The sequence below is a fragment of the Octodon degus genome, unplaced genomic scaffold (genome assembly GCF_000260255.1).
Source record: "Octodon degus isolate 3935 unplaced genomic scaffold, OctDeg1.0 scaffold00026, whole genome shotgun sequence".
In the NCBI taxonomy this organism is placed as follows: Eukaryota; Metazoa; Chordata; class Mammalia; order Rodentia; family Octodontidae; genus Octodon; species Octodon degus.
Window position 1 is genome coordinate 4,324,348 of NW_004524602.1, and position 26,767 is coordinate 4,351,114.

The 26,767-nt window shown below is 36.1% G+C and overlaps 1 protein-coding gene and 1 pseudogene across 1 annotated transcript in view; one reads left to right on the top strand and one right to left on the bottom strand.

The window, feature by feature from the left end:
• Neo1 (neogenin 1) overlaps positions 1–26,767 on the bottom strand; it is a 213,878-nt gene that overhangs the window by 127,198 nt on the left and 59,913 nt on the right. Inside the window, exons 5-8 of the mRNA XM_023712423.1 lie at positions 23,970–24,287; positions 17,847–18,122; positions 15,965–16,118; positions 9,942–10,078 (exon numbers count right to left, since the gene is read on the bottom strand). Coding sequence (XP_023568191.1) covers positions 9,942–10,078; positions 15,965–16,118; positions 17,847–18,122; positions 23,970–24,287 — 885 coding nt within the window. The remainder of the gene's footprint in view (positions 1–9,941; positions 10,079–15,964; positions 16,119–17,846; positions 18,123–23,969; positions 24,288–26,767) is intronic.
• Positions 12,705–13,370, top strand: LOC105741844 (annotated as a pseudogene).

Here is a 26,767-nt window from a genome sequence, read left to right on the forward strand (position 1 = left end):
CTTTTGTTTTTACTCTTCAAAATAAAATAATTTTTTAAAGGAACTAAAAATTTGTTAGACTTCCAAAATTTAAAGACCCCATTAAAAAATGGGGATATGAAATAAACAGACCAGTAGTAGTGAAAACAAACAAACAAACAAAAAAACTAACAACCCACAATGATTCAGGTCCTAGTATGCGATTATAAAATAAATGCAAAGAAACTCTCCTACTAACAAACTGTTCTTCAACAACTTATGGACAGAAAAGAAGAATATGTTCTGAAATCCTTGGGTGTTGTAAATGCCTAACATGAGGCACTATACTTGGTGCTAAGAATTAAAAGTAGAAAAGAGCCAGTCCTGCTCCAAGGAACATTATTATGATAGGGTAGAAAGATACAAACTACAAAAAATTAAAATTTAAATTAAAAAAAATGTGATAGGTAAACCAAGAAAGTACATACCAGACATAATTTTCATAAAGAGCACCTGGGGAAAGCAATTTGGGAGAGGACCAATACTAAAGACAGGAGCAAGCAGGAGTCAAGAGTTTCAGAGACATTGGAGGAAAGCCAGGCAAGGAGTGCAAGGAGGAACATTAGAGAGAGGACAAGCAAAAGATGTACCTGGTGTTTACAAGCAGCTAACTGTTGGCCTTGAAGTAAAATTACTTTAGAAGCAATGGCAACCATGGAATCATCAAATTTAAGACTCCAGTTCTTTCTATGCTTAGAACTGGTGACCTCTTAGAAAATTACAGGGAGAAGAACTCAAGACGAAGATAAAAAAGGATTCTTGCTAATTGGTTTGAGGTAATTTTAAAAAGAAAATCAAGAAACATGGCCCAATTTACACAACAACCTTATGACACAAATCTTAACCCTTAAACATTGCTGTGGACCTGCTTTTTTTCATTTAGTATGCTCAAAGTATTTTATTTTGCCATATAATAGCCTTCTAATACATGATTTTTTTGGATGTAGAGTATTTTTGATCTCCAGACAGATTATAACTTATTTAACCAGTGGCATCCTGCTGGCCATTTATGATTTGTCTATGAAATATATATCATTGTAATATATATTTTCCTGCATATGCTTATACACATAACTATTTCATTAAAACAATCAGAAATGGAATTGCCAGAGGATGCGCAAGTTTTAAAGAGTTTGATAAGCTTATCAAACTGCCCTCTAAAACAGTTAATCTGCACTACTACCCAGCAATATATGAAAATCCCATTTACTGTAATTTTGCCAAGAGAAAAAATTTTAAACTCTAGAAGCAAGCAAAGAAAAGTTATTTTAACTTGTATTTCTTACACTATTAAGGTTGAACTCTTTTCAGAGATCATTTGGCTTGCATATAAACTATAGCCATCAGCTGAGGTATGTGTTTTATTAATTTATAAAAAATTATTACATATTTAATTAGAACTTGAAGGCTCCAAACATAAAAAAGTGATCGAAGAGGAAAATGCTGATTTCCCCAATTTGATCAACACACATTATACAGGGATGATCAAAACACTTTAATGTTGAAATCTTAAAAATTTATTATAGGGCCAGCAAGATAGCTCAGCAGACTAAGCACCTGCTTAGGCAAGCTCAGGGCCAGGGTTTGATCCCCAGTACTGCATGCCATGCTGGTCCCACCCCAGGACACGCTGAGCCAGCCACCGAGTCCAGGAGTGGTGGCGCACACCTATAATCCCAGCACTGGGTAAGTTGAAAACAGGAGGATCACTATGAGTCTGAGTTTTGTAGTGAGACCCTGTACAAAATACACAGAAAACAAACAAACAAAAAAAAACCCTTATGTTCACTTATGGAAGGCCTCAAAAGGTCAAGAATAGGAATAAAAAATGATCAAGCTATGTGAACATATACACATATAAACATGGCAATTATTCAGTTATCTAACAAATACAGTAAACTGTCAGAGTAAGAATTTTTTCGAGAAGATAGTACTTTCAGAATAAGATTTTCTTTTAATACCAGTATTTTTTTTTTAACATTAAAAGTCTATGGGGCGGGGGACTACCTGCTTGCCCCCCACCCCATCCCTCTCTCGGGACAGGAGCTTTCTTTCTCTCATTAAATATATTCTGCTCATAACCTCCGTTTGTTCCTAAAATTTATTCTTCGGTTTTAGAGAACACAAACTCGTGCAGGTCAGGTCCAGAGATCGTTTTTCCCTATGTCATTTGGAGGTTCCCTATATTGTTTGGAGGCTACCCACCCGAGACCAGTTTTTCTCCCTGTATCATTTTGGAGTTTCCCACCAAGATCTTTGGACAGAGGTCCTATTCTAAGAAGAAAAGAAGCAGAAGGAAGCCAGTAGAGTATCCTAATAAGGGGCAGAAGGCCTAGTACCCTACGTAGCTGCTACCTGCCTAATGGGTCTTCATTAATTCTCAAGATGATAAATCTCCATTATAGCACAGCTGTTAGAAAGCAGGGTCTCACTACACAGCCCAGACTTGTAGTGATCCTCCTGATTTTGCCTCCCAGGTGCTGGGATTACAGGCACCAGCCACCACGGACTCCATCACTGGCTCAGTGCTCCCGGGGGCGGGGCCGGTGCGGCATGCAGAGACAGGGATGGAACCCTGGCCCCTGCATTTACCTAAGCAAGCACTTAGACCATTGAGCTGTACCGCTGGCCCTGCTCATGACTAAATTAAAATATTTATATTCCTGAAGTTTTATTTAAATTCATTTGGACAATGCCAACCATGTAGCCTATTTCAAGCCTTTTTCCCCCCATCTTTCTTTTTAACTTTTGCATCACATATATAACCAAGGACAAAGGTTTCAATAATAAATACTTATATTCAGAAAAAAAAAAAAAAAAAAAAAAAAAAAAAGGAAGTCTATGGGGCTGGGAAGATAGCTTGACAGTCTAAGTGCCTGCCTGGTGAGTGCAAGGACCCAAGTTTGATTCCTGGTACTGCATGGTGCATTCTAGGAGTGTGCGCTGGCCCTGAAATTGGGTGTGGTGGCACACCCCTATAATGCCAGAACTGGGAAGGCTGAGACAGGAGGATCACTACAAGTCTGAAATAAGTAGCAAGAACCTGTAGCAAATATGTGTGAGTATGTGTGTGTGTGTGTGTGTGTGTGTATTTAAAAAAATTAAAGTCTATGAAAAAAAGAAGTGCAAAGGAAAATATGAATAATTAAGTACCATAAACAAATTATCCTAGATGGCACATTTAACAATTGCAACACAAAGTTTTTTTCATTCAATTACTTGTTAATTGTCTTAGTCACTGCCATTGTTGGAACAAAATATCAAACATTCATATTTTAAGAAAGACAGGTTTATTTTGGCTCATAGTTCTTGGAGGATTCAGTCTAGTCAGATGGCTGTAACACAGAAAGGGCATAGCAAAAGGGCCTGGGCAAAGGACAGTAGCTCATCCCATGGCAGCCAGGAAGCACAGAGAAAAGGGAGGAGTTGGGGAGGTAGACACTCTCTTCCAGGTCATGGCTTCCATGACCAACCTTTTCCAACCAGATTCACCTAACAGCAAGTCAACTTAGATTCCTCCTAACCCAAAGCCCAAGTTAGGAACACAAGGCTTTCACAATCTAGATCTAAACCACAACATGCAGCAAACTTAAGGGTATAAAAATGGTAAAGGTTTCATTTGAGAAGACAGCTCCTGAGCCCCTTGCTTGAGAAGGGCTGCCTAAAGAACCAGTTCCTGGAGATTTAGTTCACAGTGTCCAGCCATCCAGGTATTCAGAAGCCTCCACAGCTATGATCTAAGAAGGACTAGTTACCACTTGAGCATGTGGAAAACACTGGCATCATCTACATGGTGCTGGTATTACAGGCATACAGAATAAAAAGAAATGTGTCAGGGACGTTTCCACCAACATTTTAGAAGGTCTGGTAAGTCAGGTGGTGTGCTGCTGAGAGGGCTGAGGTTGAAGCTGTAAGAGTGAAGCCAGAAGTGTAGTGGAGACCCTACAAAGTTGAGGATGCCAGGAATACAAAACATCTACTAAAGAAAGCAGCAGGCAATGAGTGAAGCCCCTCCAAGAGAGAAGCCATGAAGGCTTTAACAAGCAATGCCATAAGGGCAAGCCCTTTGGACTTCACATCTCTGTATGACCTACTCTGGCTGCTTGATATGGAGCTACAGACTTATTGTTTGCCCTATTTGGTTTTGGTCTTGCCCTAATCCAATTTCTTTGTATCTTCCTGTTCTTCACTTTTGGAATGTGTGCTGGAAGTATTTAACTTTCTTTTTGATTTTTGTAAGGGTTAACAGCTAAGAGTTTGGCTTGAGTCTCAGAGGACTTGGACTTTCAGCAGTGATAGAACTACTAAAACTTCAGTGACTCTTAGAAATGTACTAAATGCATTTTGTGTGTCTTTTGGAGGCTAAGGCTGTATCTTATGGCTAGATCTGAAATGTCCCCAAATTCATGGAGATACTATAGATCACTTGCTGTTTGGAGGTGGGGCCTGGGTGGAGGTGAGTCACTGAGGACATAACCTGGAAATGTAATTCTCCTTCATTGGTTTCACCATTGTGTCTCTGCCTCCTTGCTGCCACCATGCCCTTCCTGCCTCAGAGGACTGAAACCTCAAAGAACTGTAAACCAAGATAAAAGTCTCCCCTTTAAGTTGTAGATGTTAGGTATTTTGTCTCTGTGACAAAAAGTGACTAATGATTAAGAGCAGCCCCTGTTGTTATGGACCCCAGTCTAACAGTAGGAAAAGCAGACATATAAACCAATCAATGAAGAACACAACTAGTAAAAAAAAAAGTTATTTTAAAGGGCCAATTATGCCTGAGGGAATTGTTAAAAGCTTCACAAGTAGGTTAGGCAAACCAATCTTGAAAGTGTATCAGGAAAAGTTGCACGTGAAGGTGTGAGGACAGGGAGCACTGGTGTCCCACAGTGCGTTCACACTGGGTAGAGACACTCTCCTATGTGGTGCCTCCTCAGTGAACATCTTTCAATACTGATTATGCAGAGTCTGGATATGCTCTGTACACATGCCATAAGAAATATGCTTTTTATCTTGGGACCAAAAGAACTGAGAATTCTAATAATGTGATTGATCATCATGAAGAAGACTAGGAGAGAAAGAAACTAATGTCTTAAGGCAGCTAGAGATGAGTGGAGTAGAATAAGAGGAAGAGAATGACATTATGCTGTGGCTTCAAGAAGGATGGTGGAGTTTAAAACTCTATTTGTAAATTACAGTAAAAACAAGCACTGACAATGTCAAGAGAAAAAAAAAAAAAACAACAATGTAAAGAGGACGACCAATTCAGAAATTCCATAAAACACAAATGGAAAAAGCTTCTTTGGAGAGGGAGATGTGTATCATAGACAAGTAACAACTGTTTCAAAAGGAAAAATACCTGCTTAAAAAAAAAAAAGCAAAAAGCTCATAACTCATTTTAACAGTTATCAACAATCTGAGATGACAGGAAATAAACCAGACTAATTCACGTCACAGCAAGTGTAAAAATCCCAGAAGTTAATGATAAAACAATAAATTTGAAACATTTAACAGATGAAGAATGAACTTATAACCTTTTCTGCATTAACATTCACTATGGTATTTCCTATAGCTATAAATTCTTAAAAAAAAAAAGAAGTTAGACAAATATGACTTTATATATTCAATTATTTCTCATAAGCTACTTTCACCATCAGAAAATGTAAAATACTTTCAGTTATGGAACACAGTTCAAAACAAAATTTTCCAAATTTATTTCTGTACATAACAACTTCTTGCCTGTAAACAGTAAGAAAAAGATATCACATGATGCACAAAAATAGTACAGCTTGAACTCTTACCTCTGTCCCAGATTTAGAAATAAAACATCAATATACCAAAGGCCTGACTGCAACATTCAACCTTACTCTACCATTTTTCTAAGAGTCAACACTATCCTGACTAATAAAACTATCGTTTTACCTGTTCCTAACTTTATAAAAATGCAATTACACTATATTTATTCTTTTGTATTCTGCTTCTTTTTTCAAAGGTGTTTATAAGATTTATCCACGTTGTTCAGTGTAGCAATGATCTGTCAATTTACAATGTGGATAATATGACATTCTATGATTGGAATACTATTTGTCCATCCCATGTTTAAACTGTGATTAAACATTGGAATTACAGATGTTTACAATTTTGTTTAAATTGTGCTTATGACACATCATTTTCTGTTTTGCTTAGGACAGTATCTTCCACCACTTTTGAAGTACTCAAAGAAAAAGTGAAAATGCCTATGTTACTTCCTACGCACCCATCAACACACACACAGGGCCTAGACAGCTCATTGTCCCCTACTTCCCTCACATTTCTCTGCTTTCTTCCAAGTTGACTTGGAGTAAGGGAATAAACAGCTAGGATTATTACAACAGAAAATGGAAACAAACCTAGAAACTATGTTCTTTATCTGTAGAACTTTCGCTAAACTTGAATTTGTATTCTGGCCTCCTAATCCAGCCCGGAAATCTGAAAAAAGTAAACCAATGAAGAGCTTATTATGCTTTACAGTGATTCATCTCAGCACCAAAAATGTTACTCTGAAGTCTGAAGAGTAGTAAGTACTTTCCAATTCTTTCATGAATAGTCATAATGTTTCTAGCTCTATACATCTGAAAACATTTACAGTCCTATTTGAATTCACAAATGCTTCCGTTTACAAACAATTTGGTTCACAAACAAAAATTTTGATTTCATTTTTTAATTTGGGTGACAAACACAACTGCAGCTATATTTTTTTTTTGCCATTTTCTCCAAAATCATGGAACAAACTTAAGTTGATGAAGTGAGGTACCACTGTATTTTTCTCCCTAACTCTTCATTAACCGTGTATCTATAAAGCACTCCAAAAACTTCTGGGTAAAATTTTTTAACAGTTCTTCCTTTGTAGTTATTTTGCTCACCAAGATTGCCAACCTATAAGCATCATGACATGCCCTATTTTCAGTTCTCCAAGACCATAACAGGTCCGCTCTAACATACAAGTATAATAATTAGCTTCGTGCTGACCTGAAACTATTTTAACATTTGACAACAGCATATAGGGGATCATTTCAATATTAGACAAAAAAAATAAAGAACGTGATGTAGAACTCTACATATATTCTCTAAATCGGCTGGAGAGGCAGAGATGGATTTGTGGACAGGGTGATAAAACTTGCTTAGTAAATAAATCTGGCTGTTCCTTTTAGTATGATTTTTTAAAAAAGAAAAGTCAACCTTAAATTTCATTAAGAAATAAATAATATCAAAGAAGAAAGAGTTCTGCTCTATTCTATATCATGAAATGCTATCAGCAATTAATTTTTAGTTCTGAGCAACACACGTTTGCAGATTTTAAAAAAATTCTTAATTTTCACCAATATAAAATTAGAAAAAATAGTATCTTTTAAATGTCTATCAGTCAGAACACCATCTAGCAATGACAAAGATGCAAATACTTAATAAACTCCTGTGAATTGCTTGCTCATATTCTTTAGCTTCAAGTTATCTTCATCTTAAAAATTGGTGTCTGAAAGTTCTGGGTGCATAGCCTTACCAACCTGGTCCAACCTGATCCCATCTGAAAGTTCCTTATATCTTAAGGATGATGAGCTTTTCTCAGTATGTGTTACAAATACTTTCACCCAGTCTATCATTTAAACATAGCTTTTACTGGGAGTACTTTTCTACTTAACTTTTTAGAAACCCTTTATACATAGTCAATTTTGTATGAATTTTGCTATAACACATCATTTTGTTTTGCTTCACACAATTATCTTCCACCAGAAGATTCTACTTTTTCACTTTAGACCTATGGTTTGAAGTAGAGGCCCAACTTAATTTTCGATTCAGCTGAACATCACTATATCAATGCCACTTATTAGCCAATACTTTCCCTCTGAACTGATTGTCAGCTTTATCACTTTTAAAGTTACACAAACCACATATAATACATAAGATATATTCTTTTCTATTGTGTATTCTTGTGCCCATATCATGCTATTTTCACAGAAAAGGTTGTGGTAACTTTTAGTATATAAGACCCTTTCCCATTTTGCTTTTCTCAGTTTCTTTTTAATATATTCCCTTAGAAAGTACATTTTCAGGGGGCCTGCCATTTAGCTCAGTTGTTTAAAGTGCCTGGCTGGGCAAACCCAGTCAGGCACAGGGGACTGTGTTCCGATCCCCAGCTCCACATGCCACACCAGGCCCGCCCTTAAGGTAGGATGAGCAAGACAAAAAAAAAATCCTTCTGAAGAAAGCACTTTTTCCAGGCATAGATTTCAAGATGGAACTGGATAAAAGTTCCAAAATATACGTTATGTACATTTAAAAATGCAGTTAATTCATGTGATATGCAGAATTTCAATTATATTTCATATAGTGAAAAATAAAGGAATAGAAAATAATATATGGACAAATATCCTTGTGACGAAACACAAGTGGAGGAAATGAAAGCGTATGGCAGACAATGCAACATCTGAGAGAGGTGGAGGGAACTGAGGCACACAGAGCTAAAACAGAAAAGATTACTACGTGAGAATCTGATTAATTAAAATATAAAGCAAAAAGATCTATTAGCAGGGGATCAGAGACCAAAGAAGATGGAGTTTGCTAATATTCTACTTGTATAATTCTACTACACAGAGATGAAAAACTAACTTGATCATTCTATAGTGCTATGCCCTATACCTAACCTTCCATCTAGTCAAGAACATACAGAGCTCAACTGGTGTCACAGTTGTATAAATTACATGGCCTGCTTTTTGGGTTTTCAGATATAAACCTACCCACAAATACCAATAGAGAATATAAACATTCTATGCCTTCACCAGCACCAAAACCTCAACAGTGTGCTCTCCAATTCCCCACAAAAATACATTTGGGTCTACTGGCGATTACTGAGAGTAGGAATGTACCTAATCTTAAATTCAGCTCCGAGACCCACAAAATATACTAAGAGAAATAAATTCTCATATAAAACAGAACTAAGATTGCTGACAACCACAAAGTATGTATCACAACATACTCTATCAAAAACAATACAATTTGGAACAAGCTGATAATGAATAACAAAGGTGACCTATACCATTACATATCCAAGCATTGCTATATTTTTCTAAAATTAATCTAGAAGAGCCTAAGGACTTTTGAAACAAAGATCAATAAGGGTGCAGTAAAATGATAGGAAAGAACACAAATATTCTTTTGCGGGTATATTTCCATACAAAGAATAGCAGGAGAGAAGGATAAAGAAGAAACTGTACAAGCCATACTTATTTTCTCTTGACTTTTAAATCTGAAAACCTGTATGGGGTATGGGAAAGGTATAGAGAAAAAAGAAAAACAACTATAATGCCAGTGATTGTCATTAAGTGAACTGAGAAAAATAAACCTCCATTCATTAAATCAAGTTAAATGGAAAGCCACTGTGCATTCCTTCCTAGGTGACCTATTCATCCAAAAGAAGGGAAGGTAAATGTTGAGAAGAGACACAGCTCTGAAAACAGATAATTCTTTGTGACAAAGCAGCCTGAGACAAGAAAAATGAACAGAATCTTCCAGATGCCTTAAATTATACCCTCCTCCTCCCCCACACCACTACCAACATTACTACTAAAAATAACAATACTAACATGGAGCTTGTCTATTGTACAAATCACAATTCTGGGGGTTTTATAAAGTTATCTCTTAATCCTCTAAGCAATCCTAATGAGGTAAGTTAACTGTCTCCATTTTATAGATGCAGAAAATGAGGTTCAGAGAGGTTAGCTGAATGTCCTATAGTTAGTTGTATATTTAGGAAATATAAGATCCAGAACCCAAGAAGTCTGATCTAAAAGTTGTGATCTTAACTGTTATGTTATACTCCCTACCAAATTAATGTTAAACAACAGACCCACAAAATACATAGGACTCTATATGAACAATATATATTTACATACCTTGCACTGTAAGCTCTGCTTGAGTTTCAATTGTCTCATTTCCATTATCAGCTATACAAAAATAAGTCCCAGAATCATCCTCAGTGATATCATTGATCTCCAGGCTGCCACCTGCCAGCAAGACCAATCTTTCAGAGCTGCACAAAAAATATTGATACCTATGAGTATGAGCAAAATAATACCTGAGAACTCTTCATATTAAACAGAGAAACAATTCAACAGTATTACTATGGACACGGATACAAATGGACTGAGACTAACATAAAATTATTTAAACTTAATACCAATTTACTTTGCCTATATTTTCCATGACTATCACAAATACAAATCAAATTTTATAATGCATTCCAGCATTTCCAGTTATTCCCAAAAAGATATTACTTTTGTGACCAATTTCATTTCCCTTAGCCGATCCCTGTCTCCTTACTCCAGCCAGCTTTAGAAATTAGGTAATTTTGAAGCCCACCTCTGTCTCCCTACTCTTTCCTTTTTGTAAATCAGGTAATTTTGAAGCCTGGAACCCATCTAAGGCTTATTTTACCACAGCTATACCACACTGATTACTAAAAGAAAGAAAAATAACAAGGGTAAATGTCAAACCAGAAACAGTCAGTCATGAGATGACAATCTCCCATGGTAGCTTGGATAGGAAAGAGAGGAAATGAAGAAGAGAAGGCAATGAGTAGGACTGCTGTCAGAGACCAGCTCCCTGGGTGAGGCACTGGGCAGGAATCCCCCACCAAAATGCTATTATCAACAAATAATGTCAATGAATACTGATCTAACTCTATGAAGTGTTACATATATTTAATGAAACAATAATACTATAACATTGAAGAACAAATAACATCAATATTCTAAACAATTTTTATAAAGTAAGTTTAGAGAATTAAAAATTAAACCAACATACAAAGGTATTTGACAGGAAGTAATTCTACAAGTGCATAATTAAAGTTTCTACTTTATTTTTACTTTTTTTCCATAATTTTATTGAGAAACAAATAGCAATGAGACAGTTTCAAAGACAGTTTCAAAAATTAATACATTGCATATTGTTTTCTTAGTGGTTATTTGTTGTACAAGATGCAGATATGATATCCTATCTACAAACAGTATCCGAATATTTTTACTTTTTTATTTTTGGTATCAGGAATCAAATTCAGAAACTTGCACTTGCCAGGCAGGTGCTGTGCCACTGAGTTATATTCCCAACCAAAGCTGCTACTTTAATAGCCACTTTCACAGTAACCATAAATGCTAAATATGGTTAAAATAAAAAAGCAATACTAAATATATACATGTATATTTTAATTTAAAATGTATCTAAATTGGATTTCCATAAGCTAAGTTTTTCTCCCAAATCTTAATATTATTTACACACTATCTGTACCTATACTCAACAACAAAAAAAGTTTTGATTATAACTTTTTTTCATATATAACTAACTCCTGATGGGAGAAAATCAGAAGCAATAACTATGGGATATTTGCTACATTTATAATTTCATTCTAAGTAAATAAAGTATTGTTGTAGTTTAAACTTCAGTACATCAGGGTGGCCAAATAGCTCAGCGGATTAAAGGACCTGCAAGCAGGCACAGGGGCTAGAGGTTCGATCCCTGAGCCTGCAATGCCAGCTCCGCCCCCAAGGCACACGGAGGTGGTGACTGAGACTGGGCGTGGTAGCATGCACCTGTAATCCCAGCTCTTGGGAGGCTATAAACAGGCAGCGGATCACTATGAGTCTGAACTAGTAGTGAGACCCTGATCACCCTGTAAACCGTTCTCTAAAATACTAAAAATAAACTTCAGTACATTATTTGTCTAAGTCATGTCCAAGATTAAAATCTGGACAGAAAAAGCTGAAAACAAGAATCAGAATTACTGACTTCTCTAAGAAATACTATCTTGTAAGGTCATGATTAGTCATTTTATGAAGTGACTTTTCTATCTGAAATGTCTGCATTATACCTTCAAATTCCAACTTTATGTGATGAAACAGAGAAGCAAGATATCATATAATGAAACAGAGCAAGAATAATTGTGAAAAAGTAATAGAAATAAAATAGGGCCTTAGTGCCTCACAAAATATTTTTAAGATAAAAGCCTATACTTGGAAAAAATCACTACTAAGTCTAGGAAGAGAAAAACTGAATGTTCTCTGATCTAAGTGAGAAATCAACAGTGTACACACATGCTACCAGCTTTTCAAAGTGCAATAGTTTATCTAATAATTATCTTTAAAGCATTCCTGACAATGGCTAAGCCTGATACTTGGCATCGCTGAGTGCTGTACAGCAGCAACCTGAGGAGTCAATTTTACTCCCTTTAAAAGAAGCCTGGGAAGAAGTGTACATTTGCTTGGCAGAACTTATTTAACCTGTTTATGCTCACAGTAAAAAGACAAGTGTATAAGAGCTCCAATGCTGAAATATGCAGGGCAAAGGGACACTATGTAAAAAGTATGTGAGCTGAATGGCACAGAACAGCCGTGAGAAGTGTGGGTCTCTTAAGTACTCAGGGTTTACATGGCAGGTCTCCTGAATTATCCATAAAACTCAGAGTAATACTGTTGACCATTACATAGCCACATTAGACTTAAAAACCATCTGTCCTCAAAAATACCTGTGAAAAAACTTGGATGTTTTAGGAAGACATATGTTTTCTACTATGATTTGTATACCTATTCAGACCTCAGACTAAGAATCACTCTAAGAAAATAATTCTCTAACATTTGGTATAAAAATAGCAACTCTGGCCGCTGGAGGCCAACCCTGAGGATACCAACCAGTTCCTCAAACAATTAGGTCTACACCCAAACTGGCAGTTTGTTGATGTATATGGAATGGATCCTGAACTCCTTAGCATGGTACCAAGACCAGTCTGTGCAGTGTTACTTCTATTTCCTATTACAGAAAAGTATGAAGTATTCAGAACAGAAGAGGAGGAAAAAATAAAATCTCAGGGGCAAGATATTACATCATCAGTGTATTTCATGAAGCAAACCATCAGCAATGCCTGCGGAACAATTGGACTGATCCATGCTATTGCGAACAATAAAGACAAGATGCACTTTGAATCTGGATCAACCTTGAAAAAATTCCTGGAGGAGTCTGTGTCAATGAGCCCTGAAGAACGAGCCAGATACTTGGAGAACTATGACGCTATTCGAGTTACTCATGAGACCAGTGCCCACGAAGGTCAGACTGAGGCACCAAATACAGATGAAAAAGTAGACCTTCATTTTATTGCATTAGTTCATGTAGATGGGCATCTCTATGAATTAGATGGGCGGAAATCATTTCCAATTAACCATGGGAAAACTAGTGATGAGACTTTACTAGAGGATGCCATAGAAGTTTGCAAGAAGTTTATGGAACGTGATCCTGACAAATTAAGATTTAATGCAATTGCTCTTTCTGCTGTATAGATTGTCAATGGAAACACTAAATACTGTATTATTTACAACAGAAGTTAAATTTTCGCTGCCATACGCTAACCCAAAAATTTTGATATTTTCATTAACTTGACTGATTAAACTTAATGTGAATTTAAAAAAAATAAAAATAATAAAAATAAAAATAAAAATAGCAACTCCATCTCTACTTCTCCTGGCAACCCTGGAATGCTCTTTTTTTCTTCGGTTCATTTACTATAACTTGACAGTATTTTACTATTATCTAGTTCCTCCCAACTAGAATATAAGCCTTGCAAGAATAAAGTCTGTTTGGTTCATTACTCTATTCCCTGTACTTAGAACAGTTCCTGACACAGTGAACATTCAATAATTATTTCCCCAATCATTATTAAATAAGTGGAAATAATAGAAATCCTCATTTTTCTTATACAAAAATAATTTTATGGGTCAGGGCTAATTTTATGGCTCAGCAACATAACATCTGCCTAGAAAGCACAAGGTAGTGAGTTCAATTCCTGATACACAAAAACAAAAGAAAGAAAAATAATTTTATTTACATCTTAATTATGTATTCAGAATATCCTCCTAAGATGGCAAAATTTCAAAGATTTTTGTTTCATTTGGTATCAAGAACTGAACTCAGGATATTGTGCCTGCCAGGCACACAATGTGCCACTGAGGTATATCCCTGCCCCTCCCCCTTCTTGTACTGGGAATTGAACTCAGGCACTTGTGTTGCTGAACTATAATCCCTGGCCCAGTGTCAAGGTTTTTAAAAAATCTATTCAAAGCTTTCTTTGTAAAGACTTTATTCTAACATGCAGCCAATAAAAACTTCTGCTCTAGGAGGCTGAAATTCTTTATCTCTTCTTTTAAGGCACACCATGTTTCTTCTAGCAAAAAAGAAATTAAGTTGCACTGCTATTTATTTTACTTGTTTTTTACTGGCTACGCAGACTAGTAGGGATTATGTTGGTAGATTTGTATATACACCTACTTTGAACATTTTCACTTTGATTTCTATTTATTTATTTATTTATTTATTTATTTATTTTGTGGTACTGGGGATCGAAGTTGGGACCTTGCATATGCCAGGCTGGGGCTTATGCCACTGAGCTGTGTCCCTCACCCAGCAAAGGTGTTTTTAAAAAGTAATTCCTTGGGGCTGGTGAGATGGCTCAGTGGTCTAAAGCACCTACTTACAACAAGCTAAGCAAAAGCACTGTGACCATGGTTCAATCCCCAGCACCACATGCCAGCCAGCCCCGCCCCCTGGCGGGCTGAGCTGGCCACACACACACACAATAAATAAATAAAAAAAAAAAAAAAAAAAACTCTTCTTTAAAAAAAAAAAAAAAAAAAGTAATTCCTTGAAGTTTAATAAATTCCCTGCATAATAATTAGCTGGTAAGAAAAGAAAATGAAAGATAGGAAGCAAAATGGGGACAGAAGTTTGTGAACGATGTGTATTGAGAAAGAACTCAGGTGATTTGGGAGTGATTCCATCATTTACACTACCGGAACATGTAGGACCAATCACATGGTACTGCATCATCCTCACTGATCACTGAAAGTTGATCACCTGGCCAACAAGACCACTGGCTACTGAACTATACAAATCAAGACTGTATGCTCTCTTTTAATTACCTTAGAGGAAATGCTAGATCTGCTCTGTCCAATAGCCATTAACCACATGGGGCTAATAAAAATTGCTGTACGTGGCCAGTATCACAAGGAACTAAGTGTATTTAATTTTCATTTCCATGTACAAGCTGAAGCAGGTGTAAAATTATGTTTCAATCTAACCAGTATATCACACAAAATATTTGTTGTATTCAACAGTGCATGCACAATTCTAATTGTTTTTAGTACTGGCACTAGAAAATTCCAACTTATTAAAGTAGCTTGTATTATATTTTCATTGGACAGCACTGCTCTACAAGAATGATCCTTCACTGGGAGTAATTTTGCCTCACTCTTGTCTTCAAAAGTTAGAAGTACTTTTGACATCTGTTGGGTAGAGGCCAGAAATCCCAGTAAATATCCTACAATGCACAAGATAACTTTGTTTTAAAAACAAAAACATACCTACCTACTGCCACCCCCATTACCATTCCAGTTCATTTATGAGACTACAATTCAGAAAAGTATTCATCCATAAGAAAGAAATGGGGGAGGTGAGATATGATGCAGAACTGAAAGATGAAATGATTTAATAAGGCAAGAACAAAAGGATGAAAAATACATCTGCTTATACTATTTGAGCAGAGGAAAAAAAACACATCAAATTGCATGCAAAAATCAGAACAGACTCAGACTAGTCAGGACTGGAAGCTCTTGCAATAACTGAGGGAAGGAGATTCTGAAACCTTAGGCTAAGTATACTGCAGAAAGAATAAACTAAATGATTATCCTTTATCATTTTGAAAGTGTTTTTTCTTTACAAACCCAAACCATGTATAACAATAACAAATATATTGCAAGGATGACATATGATCATTTCAATGTGCTTAGACCACCACTTTCTAGTAGTCAATAGTCCCAAACAGGAATAGAAAAAGTCTTAAGCTAAGACTGAAAAAGCCCTTTCAGTAGAGAACAGTTACCTTTCTGTGTCAAGCGCCTCCTCATTTTTCATCCATCTAATGGCTGGAGCAGGAAGTCCTGAAGCAACACATGGCAACACTGCACTCTGACCAATGATTCTGACTAAGGAAGAAGGCTGTTTCAAAAACACTAAGTTTGGTGTTTCCTCTAGATCTAAGAAGAATTTAAATGAAAAACAAAGATTAAAAAACAAAGCAGTTTATTAATTAAATCATGAGAACCTGCTAATTCCTACTCAGTCTGTGTGGCCTAAGTAACACAAGAAAATTCCATTTAAATTAGCAAATACTTCTCAAGTAATTTCTTTATGCAAAGCACTATATTTATAATAAATTACAATTCCTGTTTTCTGGGTGCTTATTACTGGTCAAGTGAAGGAAATTTGATATCAATGTTCACCACTTTACAAGATAATATAAATGGCACTTTATGGCACAAACAGTGGAAAGACACACAAGTCCACTCACAGAGAAATAAAAGTTTTCCTTTCCTTCCCCCTATTTTTATGTCATTTATGAAAATCTTTCTGGATCTCATCTCTTTAGTCTGTCAATCTTTTGATTTCATAATGCAGCAACCATCTAGCTTTCCATTGCATTTCTGCATCTTGTATTCAGATATTAGAATTAATACGTGTTTATTTCATAAAGATGTCCTTTTTGTGAGCACAGGAAAAACGCACGCTCTTATAGATAAAAGTTCTCTATAATAACATATTTACTCAATGTTGTCTCTTGAGAAAAAGGAGGCCATTCACAGACAGAGAACTGCAACTCATCTCTCCACACACTTAAGGAAAGATATTACATAGCCACAATAACCATCAGAACTGGCTTTAAATTTGCCTACCCAATTAATGATAGTTCCGTAGCCATGGTAACAAGTAAATAGCACCTAACAGATTAGTGACAACTCATTTCAGTGAATGTATCTCTGAAATCCAACCATTAAGTGACAGCTCAGTCTTTAAAAATCAGCTAATCATGCAGCCTGTTAACTCAGTGGGTTAAGAGTGTGGCGCTAATAAAAGGCCAATCAACAGCAGAGTTGCTCACATTTAAGGCGGACACTAATCTGCTCTTACCTCTGTAACCACCAAAAAAACACACTTCTGTGACTGATATCAACTTGCTTTGCCTTTTATCACAATCCAAAGCAATGTCCTCTCAAAAACTCTACAGCAGAATTTGAAAAGGAATATGGAAAAAAAAAAAAAAATCAAGCATCCAGCAGTAGGAACTGAAGCTGAAAGATCAGGAAACATCAAAAGGCTAGAGGTACTATATAAGCTACAAGTAAAAGGAAGTTATTAAGTATTGAGAGGAAAAAAAAAAAAAAACACAAAGTCAATTATAAGAAAGGCCAATAGGAACAGAAAGAAAAAGAATGAAAGAGAAGCTGAGTTTACATTAAAATAGGAAGGACTATGGAAATCCAAGCACTCCAGAGTTGCAATTACCAGTTACTACCTGATTCATACCTTTTTTATTTATTTATTTATTTATTTATTTTTTGTACAAGGGACTGAACTCAGGACCTTGTGTTGGCCAAGCAGGCACTGATACCGCTGAGCTATCTCCCTGGCCTTATAAAATTAGCCTGAGTGAGAGAATGCAATGGAAGATAAATGCTTGACAAAAAATGGATGTTTTTTGATCAAGAAGAACATCATCTGATACTGAATATACTTCAATACTTGATAAAATGTGAACAATATATTCATTAAAGAGCAGGCTATTCTGGCATACTTTCTTTTTATCCTTTTAAAAAGCTAAGTTTCTTTATGTTGACAAGAAAATGTCAAATCAAACATCAAATGCTTATTTTAAAAAATTTTAATAATTGTTACTCATTAATAAACACAAAAGCATCAGTTCATACCTGGAAGAACCTTCAGTTCAGCTTCATCACTGTACTTTGGTGGCCCACCACTTTCAACTATGCAGCGATACAGTCCCCCATCTCCTTCGGTCACATTGCTGATCACCAGTGTCCCACTTGGAAGCCTGATAATTCTATCATTCAGAAGCAGAGGCTGCCTGTTTTGTTCCCACCTCACAAATGGAACCAAGTCTGCATTAACTTCACAATTTAGAACTGCACTGTTCCCCACATACACAGAAGAAGGTTCTGGCTGGCTGGTAAATCTTGGAAGACCTGGACAATAAGAGAAAACAAGGGGGAAAAGAGTCAGTAAATATTACTTTAAAATGTAGTCATGGGCCAGAAGCAAGTCAACTCATGAGCCACAACATGTGGTGAATCAGGGTTGAGAAGGTCCATGGGCTAGGAAATTTGCTACATACAGGGCTACAGAATAAGTAAGTGTACTAAGGATAATTACAGTCAGATTCCTCATAGTTGAAAAACTAAGGTGTAAATATGAAAAAATTCCATGGTACTGGCCTACAATGAGGGTATTAGTGTACAGTTTTATACAATTGTACATCTATAAATATATAGATGTAAAAGAAAAGTGAGATACGCATATAGTTGATAAATACCCAGTCCTTAGATATTAATACATATATATTAATATATATGTATTATATATATTAATACATACACACACACACACACACCCATACATTACCTAGCCCCAGGTCCAGAATCAGCATCATTCTAATGACAATACATACATATTCTGACTTTATTTTGATTTCTAAATGCCAATCATCCATTACAACTAGCCAGAACTTCTTGCAGAAATGGCTGATTCTAGGAATGGAATATGCAAAAAAAAAAAAAAAAAGATAAACCATTTTTTTTTAACTATGTTCTTCAGGTGATGAGTTTTATGCCATAATGTATGGAACTGTCTGAAGTCTGAAGAACAATGGATATGTTTTTTTTTAAAAAGAAGAAAAACGTGGACCCAAGAATGAAGGGAGTTTCTTCTGGTAAACCTGGAATAATGGCATTTCTACATGATAACTCACCAAAAAAGAATCTGTTTATATTGACATTAACAAATAAGTGGAGGAAAAGGAAAATATCTACCTTGCAGAAATGAACGAATTAGAAAAATAACCATTTGGTTAACAATATAATAATAACTTATTCAAGCAAAAATCTTCAATGGATGGCAAAACTAATAGGTAAAAATTTACTAACACATTCCCGTCAGCTTATACCACCAATAATGTGTGTAACTGTTCCAGGACATGGCATACAATGGGATGGACAGTCATGCCTGTGCCACCAGTAGTTCAGAGCCTCTGGGCAGTGATGCATATGATGGCCCCTGCATTTACAAAATATCAAAGTATGTCTTCCCAAAATACTACTAGTTAACAACTAGGGAGAAACAGTTCATACACCATCTTAATCAGGTAAAATACTGTAAACATTTATATCATCAGCAATGAAACAAAGTATCACAGGCTACCTGGCATAATGTACTGAGAACTGCAGCATTACTTTTCCATTATTCTGCCTGGAAAAGCAAACTGCATCTCTCTATAGGGGACAATCAAATAAACTGAAGAGGAGACAATGAAAACTTGGAGGCCTATTGTATATCAAAAGAGTATAATGAAAAAACTAAGTAACACATGTAACCCAAGACCAAAAAGAAAAGGGGAGAGACTGTGAAGTCTTTGCCTTTGATTTTGCTGTTAAAGCATTAGGTAATGTATGAAATCTAAATTAAATGATTTAATTAGTACTGTACTAAGATTAATTCCCTGATTTTGGTAGATACCTGTTGTTACTGAGACTATCCTTATTTTAAGATCTGTACACTGACATGTTTAAGTAGGGGTGACAAGGCAACATGTATACAACTTACTATACTGAATGGTTTAGAAAAAGTACTTGGACAACGATGAAGCAGATGGTAAAATGTAAACAACTGAGTGATCCGTGTGAAGATATATGAGAGTTTTTTATTCTCTTCTTGGAACTATTCTCTAAGCTTAAAGTTAGTGCACTGCAAAATAAAATGCTGTGATCATAAGTACTACACAGACATCATAAAATGTGGTTAGCTCCACATGTCAATTCTAGAGTCACATGCCTGAAGGTGAATTTAACTCTACCTTTCCTGGCTCTATGACGCGGCAAACTACTTACCTTTCTCACCTCAGTTCTCTATCAGTAAACTGAGAACTATAAAAAGTTTCATATGGTTATCTAAAAAATTAAGTATCGGGGCTGGGGAGATGGCTTAGTGGAATAAGTGCTTGCCTGGCAAGTGCAGGGGCCTGAGTTTAATCCCTGGTTCCACCCCCCCGCTAAAAAAAAAAAAAAAAAAAAAAGTTCTTGCATAAAAAATTAAGTATCTAACATAAAAAATTCATATATAGGGGCTGGGAAGATGGCTCAGTGGAATAAGCGCTTCCCTGGCAAACACAAGGGCCTGAGTTCAATCCCCGGTTCCGCTAAATAAATAAATAAATAAATAAATAAATAAATAAATAAATAAATTCATATATAGCAATTGTTTGGTATCTAAATTACTGAATTAGCTACTGTTTTGGGGGGGGTTGTTTTGTTTTGTTTTTTGCACTACCGGAGATTGAACTCAGGACCCCACGTTTGCCAGGCAAGCACTTATTCTACTAAGCTATCTCCCCGGCCCCTAGCTACTGTTGTTATTAACAATATCTAAGAAGTGATTCAGCTCTGTTCAGAACACAATAAAACTTTTAAATTAAAACAAAAATTTTGTAAGTACATGTAAACAAATATTTTTTAAAGACTAGAAAGGAAATTATGAGAAAAAATTCCAGGTTTCAGAATATTATGATGGTTAATTAGTCCAAATGGTTAATATAAATAACACACAGGTTTTCTAACTCTGCTACAAACTTTTTCCTTATTTTTTATTTCAAGGTGAATCTTGAATGAAAGAAAATAATCCAAATACCTACTTTTGAAAAACCAGAAAATCAAAAAAAGATTAACATGAAGCATAAAAATCTAATAAAGCTGAAGGAAAAGAAAGCTTAAATAAAATGAAGAATTGGTTCTATTTTTTTAATGATCAAAACATTTCCTCTTAAGATCTCATGAAAATGAGTAATTTTTTAAAATGTAAAACCTGGGAAGCTTGTAGGTTAGCTCAGCTGTTTAAGCTCCTGCTCTGGCAAACCCAGTCAGGTGCAGGGGACCAAGGTTCAATTCCCAGACCCAGAGCAGCCCTTAAGGCAGCCTGAGCCAGCCAAAAAAAAGGAAAACCACAACAAAAAATGGGAAATTAGAAAGCAAGATATTTGGGGAATTAGCAAACAAAAAGTTTATGAATAGAGAAAGCAGATGGAAGAACTAGCAACTGTCATATCCAGGCAGAGAAGACGGCGGCTTCTTGTGCTCACAAGAAGGAAGCTGGCTGTCCTGCTGCCTCTGGAGAACAGCAAGAGGAAAAAGGGAGTGGGAGTGGGATATGGAGTTGGTATTTAGACCAACTCTGTCCTCCCCACTGAATTGGGGGAATAGCCAGACTATTCTCCAGACAAGAAACCAGGGAGAAAAGGAAAGGAAAAAGGAAAAAGGAAAAATGAAAGGAAAGAAGAAAAGCTGCCTCATACTTATTTCTGTAGGCTATATGATTAATGTTCTTTCAAAACTTTCCCTGCTTCCTGGACTTGGTCTCAATCTGCTTCTGTTTACAACCAGATATCTAAAATTCTTTTTGAATGGCATGGCATTATCATTTTTTGGTATAGTTGGTTGGTTTTTCTTTGCAGAACCGGGGACTGAACTCAGGCCCTTGCAAGTTGGTTTTTTGGGGGACAGGGTCTCATTATGTAGTTCAGACTGGCCTTGAACTCCTGAAGATCCTCCTGCCTCAGCCTCCTGAGTGCTGGGATTACAGGGATGCACCAGTTGGCAATATCTTTTTTTCCCAAAAAAAAAAAAAAAGCTTTATTGAGATATAATTCATGTCATAATAAAGTTCAACATTTAAAGCATACAACTTAATGATTTTTTACTATATGAACAGTGTTGTACAACTATCCCAACTACCTAATTTCAGAACCTTTTTATCATCCTCCAAAGAAACCTTGCTCCTCATTTCCTATATTAGCCCTAATCCCAGGTCTGTAGCCCTACAGAACCACTTAACCTACTTTTCTATCTCTACAGATATACCTATTCTGAAGATTGTTTATGACTGCTTTAACTTTTCCCCAGCTCATTTCATGTTGTCATAAAGACTTCATTCCTTTTTACTGCTAAGAATATTTCACTGATGAATATACCATGTTTTGATTATACATCATTTGGTAGACAAGGTATTTCCACTTGTTATCAGTCATGTACAAACTGTTATGTGGATATTTCTCCTCATTTCTCTTGGGCAGATACCTGGGGTAGAACTGCTGAGTCATATTTTAACTCTGTAGGAAAGGACAAATTAGTACATTTTAAACCTCTTCCACACACACACAAAGGGTATCCAGCAATCCCAATTCTAGTACTGTATCTTACAGAAACAAAAATTTGCAGAAAGTATTTCAAGATAGCTACAATGCACTCTGTAACTGTTAAATAGCACTTTATACATCTCTTAGCTTAAATGCTACTTCTTCTGGGTAATCAAGCCAAGAGTGGGTTATATAACTCTCCTATAAAACTCTTTGTAATTACAGAAGTGTAGTCCCTTGTATTACAACTGCCTCTTTTACTAAGACAGTCGAAAAACCTACCTAAAGAACATGAGAGTGAAATAAAGCACAAACAAGCCTAATGAAAAAGAGAAAGAGGGCTGGTGAGATGGCTCAGTGGTCTAAAGCACCTACTTAGAACAAGCTTACAAAGCACAGGGACCGCGGTTCAATCCCCCAGCACCACATGCCAGCCAGCCCTGCCCCCTGGTGGGCTGAGCTGGCCACACACACACACACACACATAAATAAATAAAATTTTAAAAAAAAAGAAAAAGAGAAAGAGAGATAGAGATAGAGGAAAGAAGTAATGGAAATCAATGACAGAGAACACATAACACATTGCTGAAACTGGTGAGGGTAGTGATGATGGGAGTAAGGGCTCAAACGGTAAGAAATGAGACTGAAGACGTGGGCATAAGCTCACAAAAGGAATTAAAAGGCTGGTTAACGAGCTTATTAGGTTGAGAGTATTACTAGAGAACCAATAAACCACTGAAGGGTAAGAAAGAGTACTCTGACCAGTGTGTAGACTAGATAGAAGGGAAGAATGAAGTGGCAGACAGAAAGGGTAGAGCTTACATGAAGAAGCCACAAATAGAAACTCAGAAAAGAAACATTTAAGAACATCATGATAAACAGAAGCCTGGCCTAAATGCTATTAAAAGAGGAAGTCATTATACTAATTTATATATCAGACATATTGGAGAAGTCATAGCAGACAGACACAGGGAGGGAGGAAATGAAGGTAGGAAGGAATAAGGTAAGAAAGAAGAAAAATCTGCCAAAATATTTAGGTTTTTTTTTCTTTATTTTAAGTTTCACAAAACCCTACTAAATGGTTTTCCTAGGTAGGCTAAAAGCCATCAAACCTCATTTAAATTTCCTGTTTACCTTCTTCTGCCATAGGGTAAAAAAAACAAGGTTAAAAGTTGCTCGGTACCTCTGACAGCAACTTTTAAGCCTTCAGACAAGTGAGGAAGTGCTATGCTAGTTTATTCCATACAGTACTGAGCAAGCCCTAGCAAAGGTTGATATATGCAGTATATGCAATAGACATGTTAATGATTTGCTGTCACCAATTAAATGAAAACTCCAAAATAATACTACCTTTTTCTGTGTACGGTATTAGGGACTGAAGAAGGCAGAAACTCACACATGCTAGGCATGTGTTATACCACTGAGCCACAATCCTACTCCCTTTTAAGACAGATTCTTTCTAAATTACCTCATTTGGCCTCAAACTTGCAATATTCCTGCCTTAGTTTCCTGAATAGCTAGGATTAGAGGTCTGTGCCATTATTGCTGTGTCATAATACTGCTTTTATTTTTCCTTCCAGATTTACCCATGATAAAAATTGAAAAAGCAAATAAATCACTTAACAAAACTTACCTGCTACTGTGAGCTTGGCTGTTCTACTAACGATAGTCCCAAGACTATCAACAGTGGCCACACACTGATAGTAACCTTCATCAGGTTTATTGTGTTTAGAATGCACGACACTGCTAATAAATAAAGATCCATCTGGGAGAAGTTGGCGTCGATCATCTGATACTAAGTTTAAGAAAGTTCCATCTTTTTTCCATTCAATTTTTGGAGAAGGTTCAGAATATGCTGAACAGTTTAATACAACAGAAGAGCCTCGAACTGAGAGTGTATCCACTGGCTCCACCAGAAAATAAAATGGAGTGAATGTTTGAACACTGGCACCTACAAAGAAAAAAAACAAAATTAAGCAAAACATCCTTCTCCTATTTCTTTAAGAAAAGAAGTCCAAAAATGATTCTCAAGTGATTATGCTCTTTGGGTTAGACAAATAAATATGTATAACCATCTTACTATGAAAGGCTAATGAAACTTACTTCTTACTAAGAAACCAAAACTTGACTCATTTAGCATACACACACACCCACACACACACACACACACACACACACACACTCACACATATACAGTTTATAAGAGATCATCTTGTTATAGTATCTAATGTAAGTTTTCATTCAAACCTCACAATTGGACTTAGAAATATTAAAACTACTGTACTCAAAGAAAAATTTTCTATGGAACAAACAGACAGAATTCAAATAACCTTTTGTTCATAAAAGTATTTTTTTAATGTCAATTGGCTGTCTGTATTCTGTTCATAAATTCACTACTGCATACATTTTACCCATTTTCCTCATGAATTGACTAGTCATCCCACTGACTTTGATCTTTGGTCTTTTTTTGGTCATTGTTATTATGTTATGCAAGTGACATTTTTCATTTTATTTTATAATTTTTGTTGTAATAAAATTAAATTTTTTTTTGTTCTTTCTTTCTTTCTTTCTTTCTTTCTTTCTTTCTTTCTTTCTTTCTTTCTTTCTTTCTTTCTTTCTTTCTTTCTTGCAGAACTGGAGAACTGGAGATTGAACTCAGGCCCTTGTGCTTGCCAGGGAAGCGCTTATTCCACTGAGCCCCTGTATTTTCTTTTTTTAATAAAACTAAATCACTGGTTTAAGGAGTCCCCCACACCTGGCAAATGAGCACCACTTCCATGCCCCATAGCACCCACTGGGTCGGAGACCCTTTCAGGAACACAGGGATACCCAGTGGCCTTGGAAGCAGGTGCTTGGGGCTGAGGCTTGGGTTGAGGCTCCAGGGCCAGTGGCCCAAGCACAGTGACCTAAATTCTAGGATATATATATATATATATATATATATTTTTTTTTTTTTTTTTTTTTTTTTGTGGGCGCTTGGAACCCAATTCAGGACTTCTCACTTGCTGGGCAGGTGCTGAACCACCAAGCTAAATTCCTGGGCCCAAAACTATATAAAATTAAATGTTTTATAGTTAGAACGGTCTTTGTCCTAAAATGATTTTTAATAGCCTTGTTTTGGTCCTATTTGTTTCATGCTTTACATTTTTACATCTAACTTTTATCTAGAACTCATTTTTATGTACAGACCACAAGGAGATCAGTTTAATTTTTCTAAGTCTATTACCAGTTCTTTGAACAACAGTAAGAACAATTGGGGGAGGGGTTACCAGGAATCAAACTCAGGATACTGAACTTGCCAGGCAGGCACTGTGCTATTGAGCTTTATCCATAGCCCAGTAAGATCAAAATTTAAAGAAATTTTTGCTATAAACTTTGAGTTTCAGCCACAGAAAGCTTTCCAGTATAGGATTTACTCTTTTCCTTAAAAAAAAAAAAAATAATAATAATAATAATAACAATGTTCAACTTTTCTGTGAACAACTCAAGCCATCTCCATCAGAGAAGCCTAGTCCAATAAATGACACTAAAACTTCTTTTCAAATACTTATTTATAATTTACTTAATTATGGATTTAAAAAGACAGCACTACTTCAATATTATGCGTGTTCTAAATAAATACGAAACACAGTAGCAGAGGAAAAGAATAATATTCAATTGCTTAAAAACTTTCTAGGGGCCAGGGAGATGGCTCAGTAGAATAAGCACTTCCCTGGCAAGCGCAAGGGCCTGAGTTCAATCCCCAGTTCTGCCAAAAAATAAAAATAAAAAATAAAATAAAATAAATAAGTAAAAACTTTCCAGTACTTACAGTAAGAATGCAAATTCCAATTCTTAGCAGATTAACCACTCCCCTCCCCCAATGCCACAATGGGGCCTTGGAAAAAAGTTTTAAGTCTCCATACCCATTTGATGACTATGAAATGCATTTGTCATGTTTTAAAACTCTTGAAAATGATGTTAGGAATTTTTCAAAAGTAACCTGAAGCAACTTTTATCATTATTATTAAAAATTTTATATTTCATTAACTTATTGGCATTTTAATACATCAAAATATAAGCAAAAGTGAAGCACAAGTGAGATATAAATTTTCTATCTTGCCTGTATAACTTACATCTTTATTATACCACCTGACTTAAGGCAGGAATTTAAGAGATGTTTTAGGTTGACGGTCAAAATATGCAAACTAGGGGACAACCCACTAGGGTGCCCCTTCTGTCCCCTCGGGCAGGGGCCTTCTTCCCCCCAATAAATACGTTCTGCTCTTAACCTCAAAAAAAAAAAAAAAAAAAAAAGCTAACCATTTTTAAAACATTTTAAGGGGCTGGTGAGATGGCTCAGTGGTCTAAGGCACCTACTTAGAACAAACTAAGCTAAACAAAGCACAGGGACCACGGTTCAATCCCCCAGCACCACATGCCAGCCAGCCC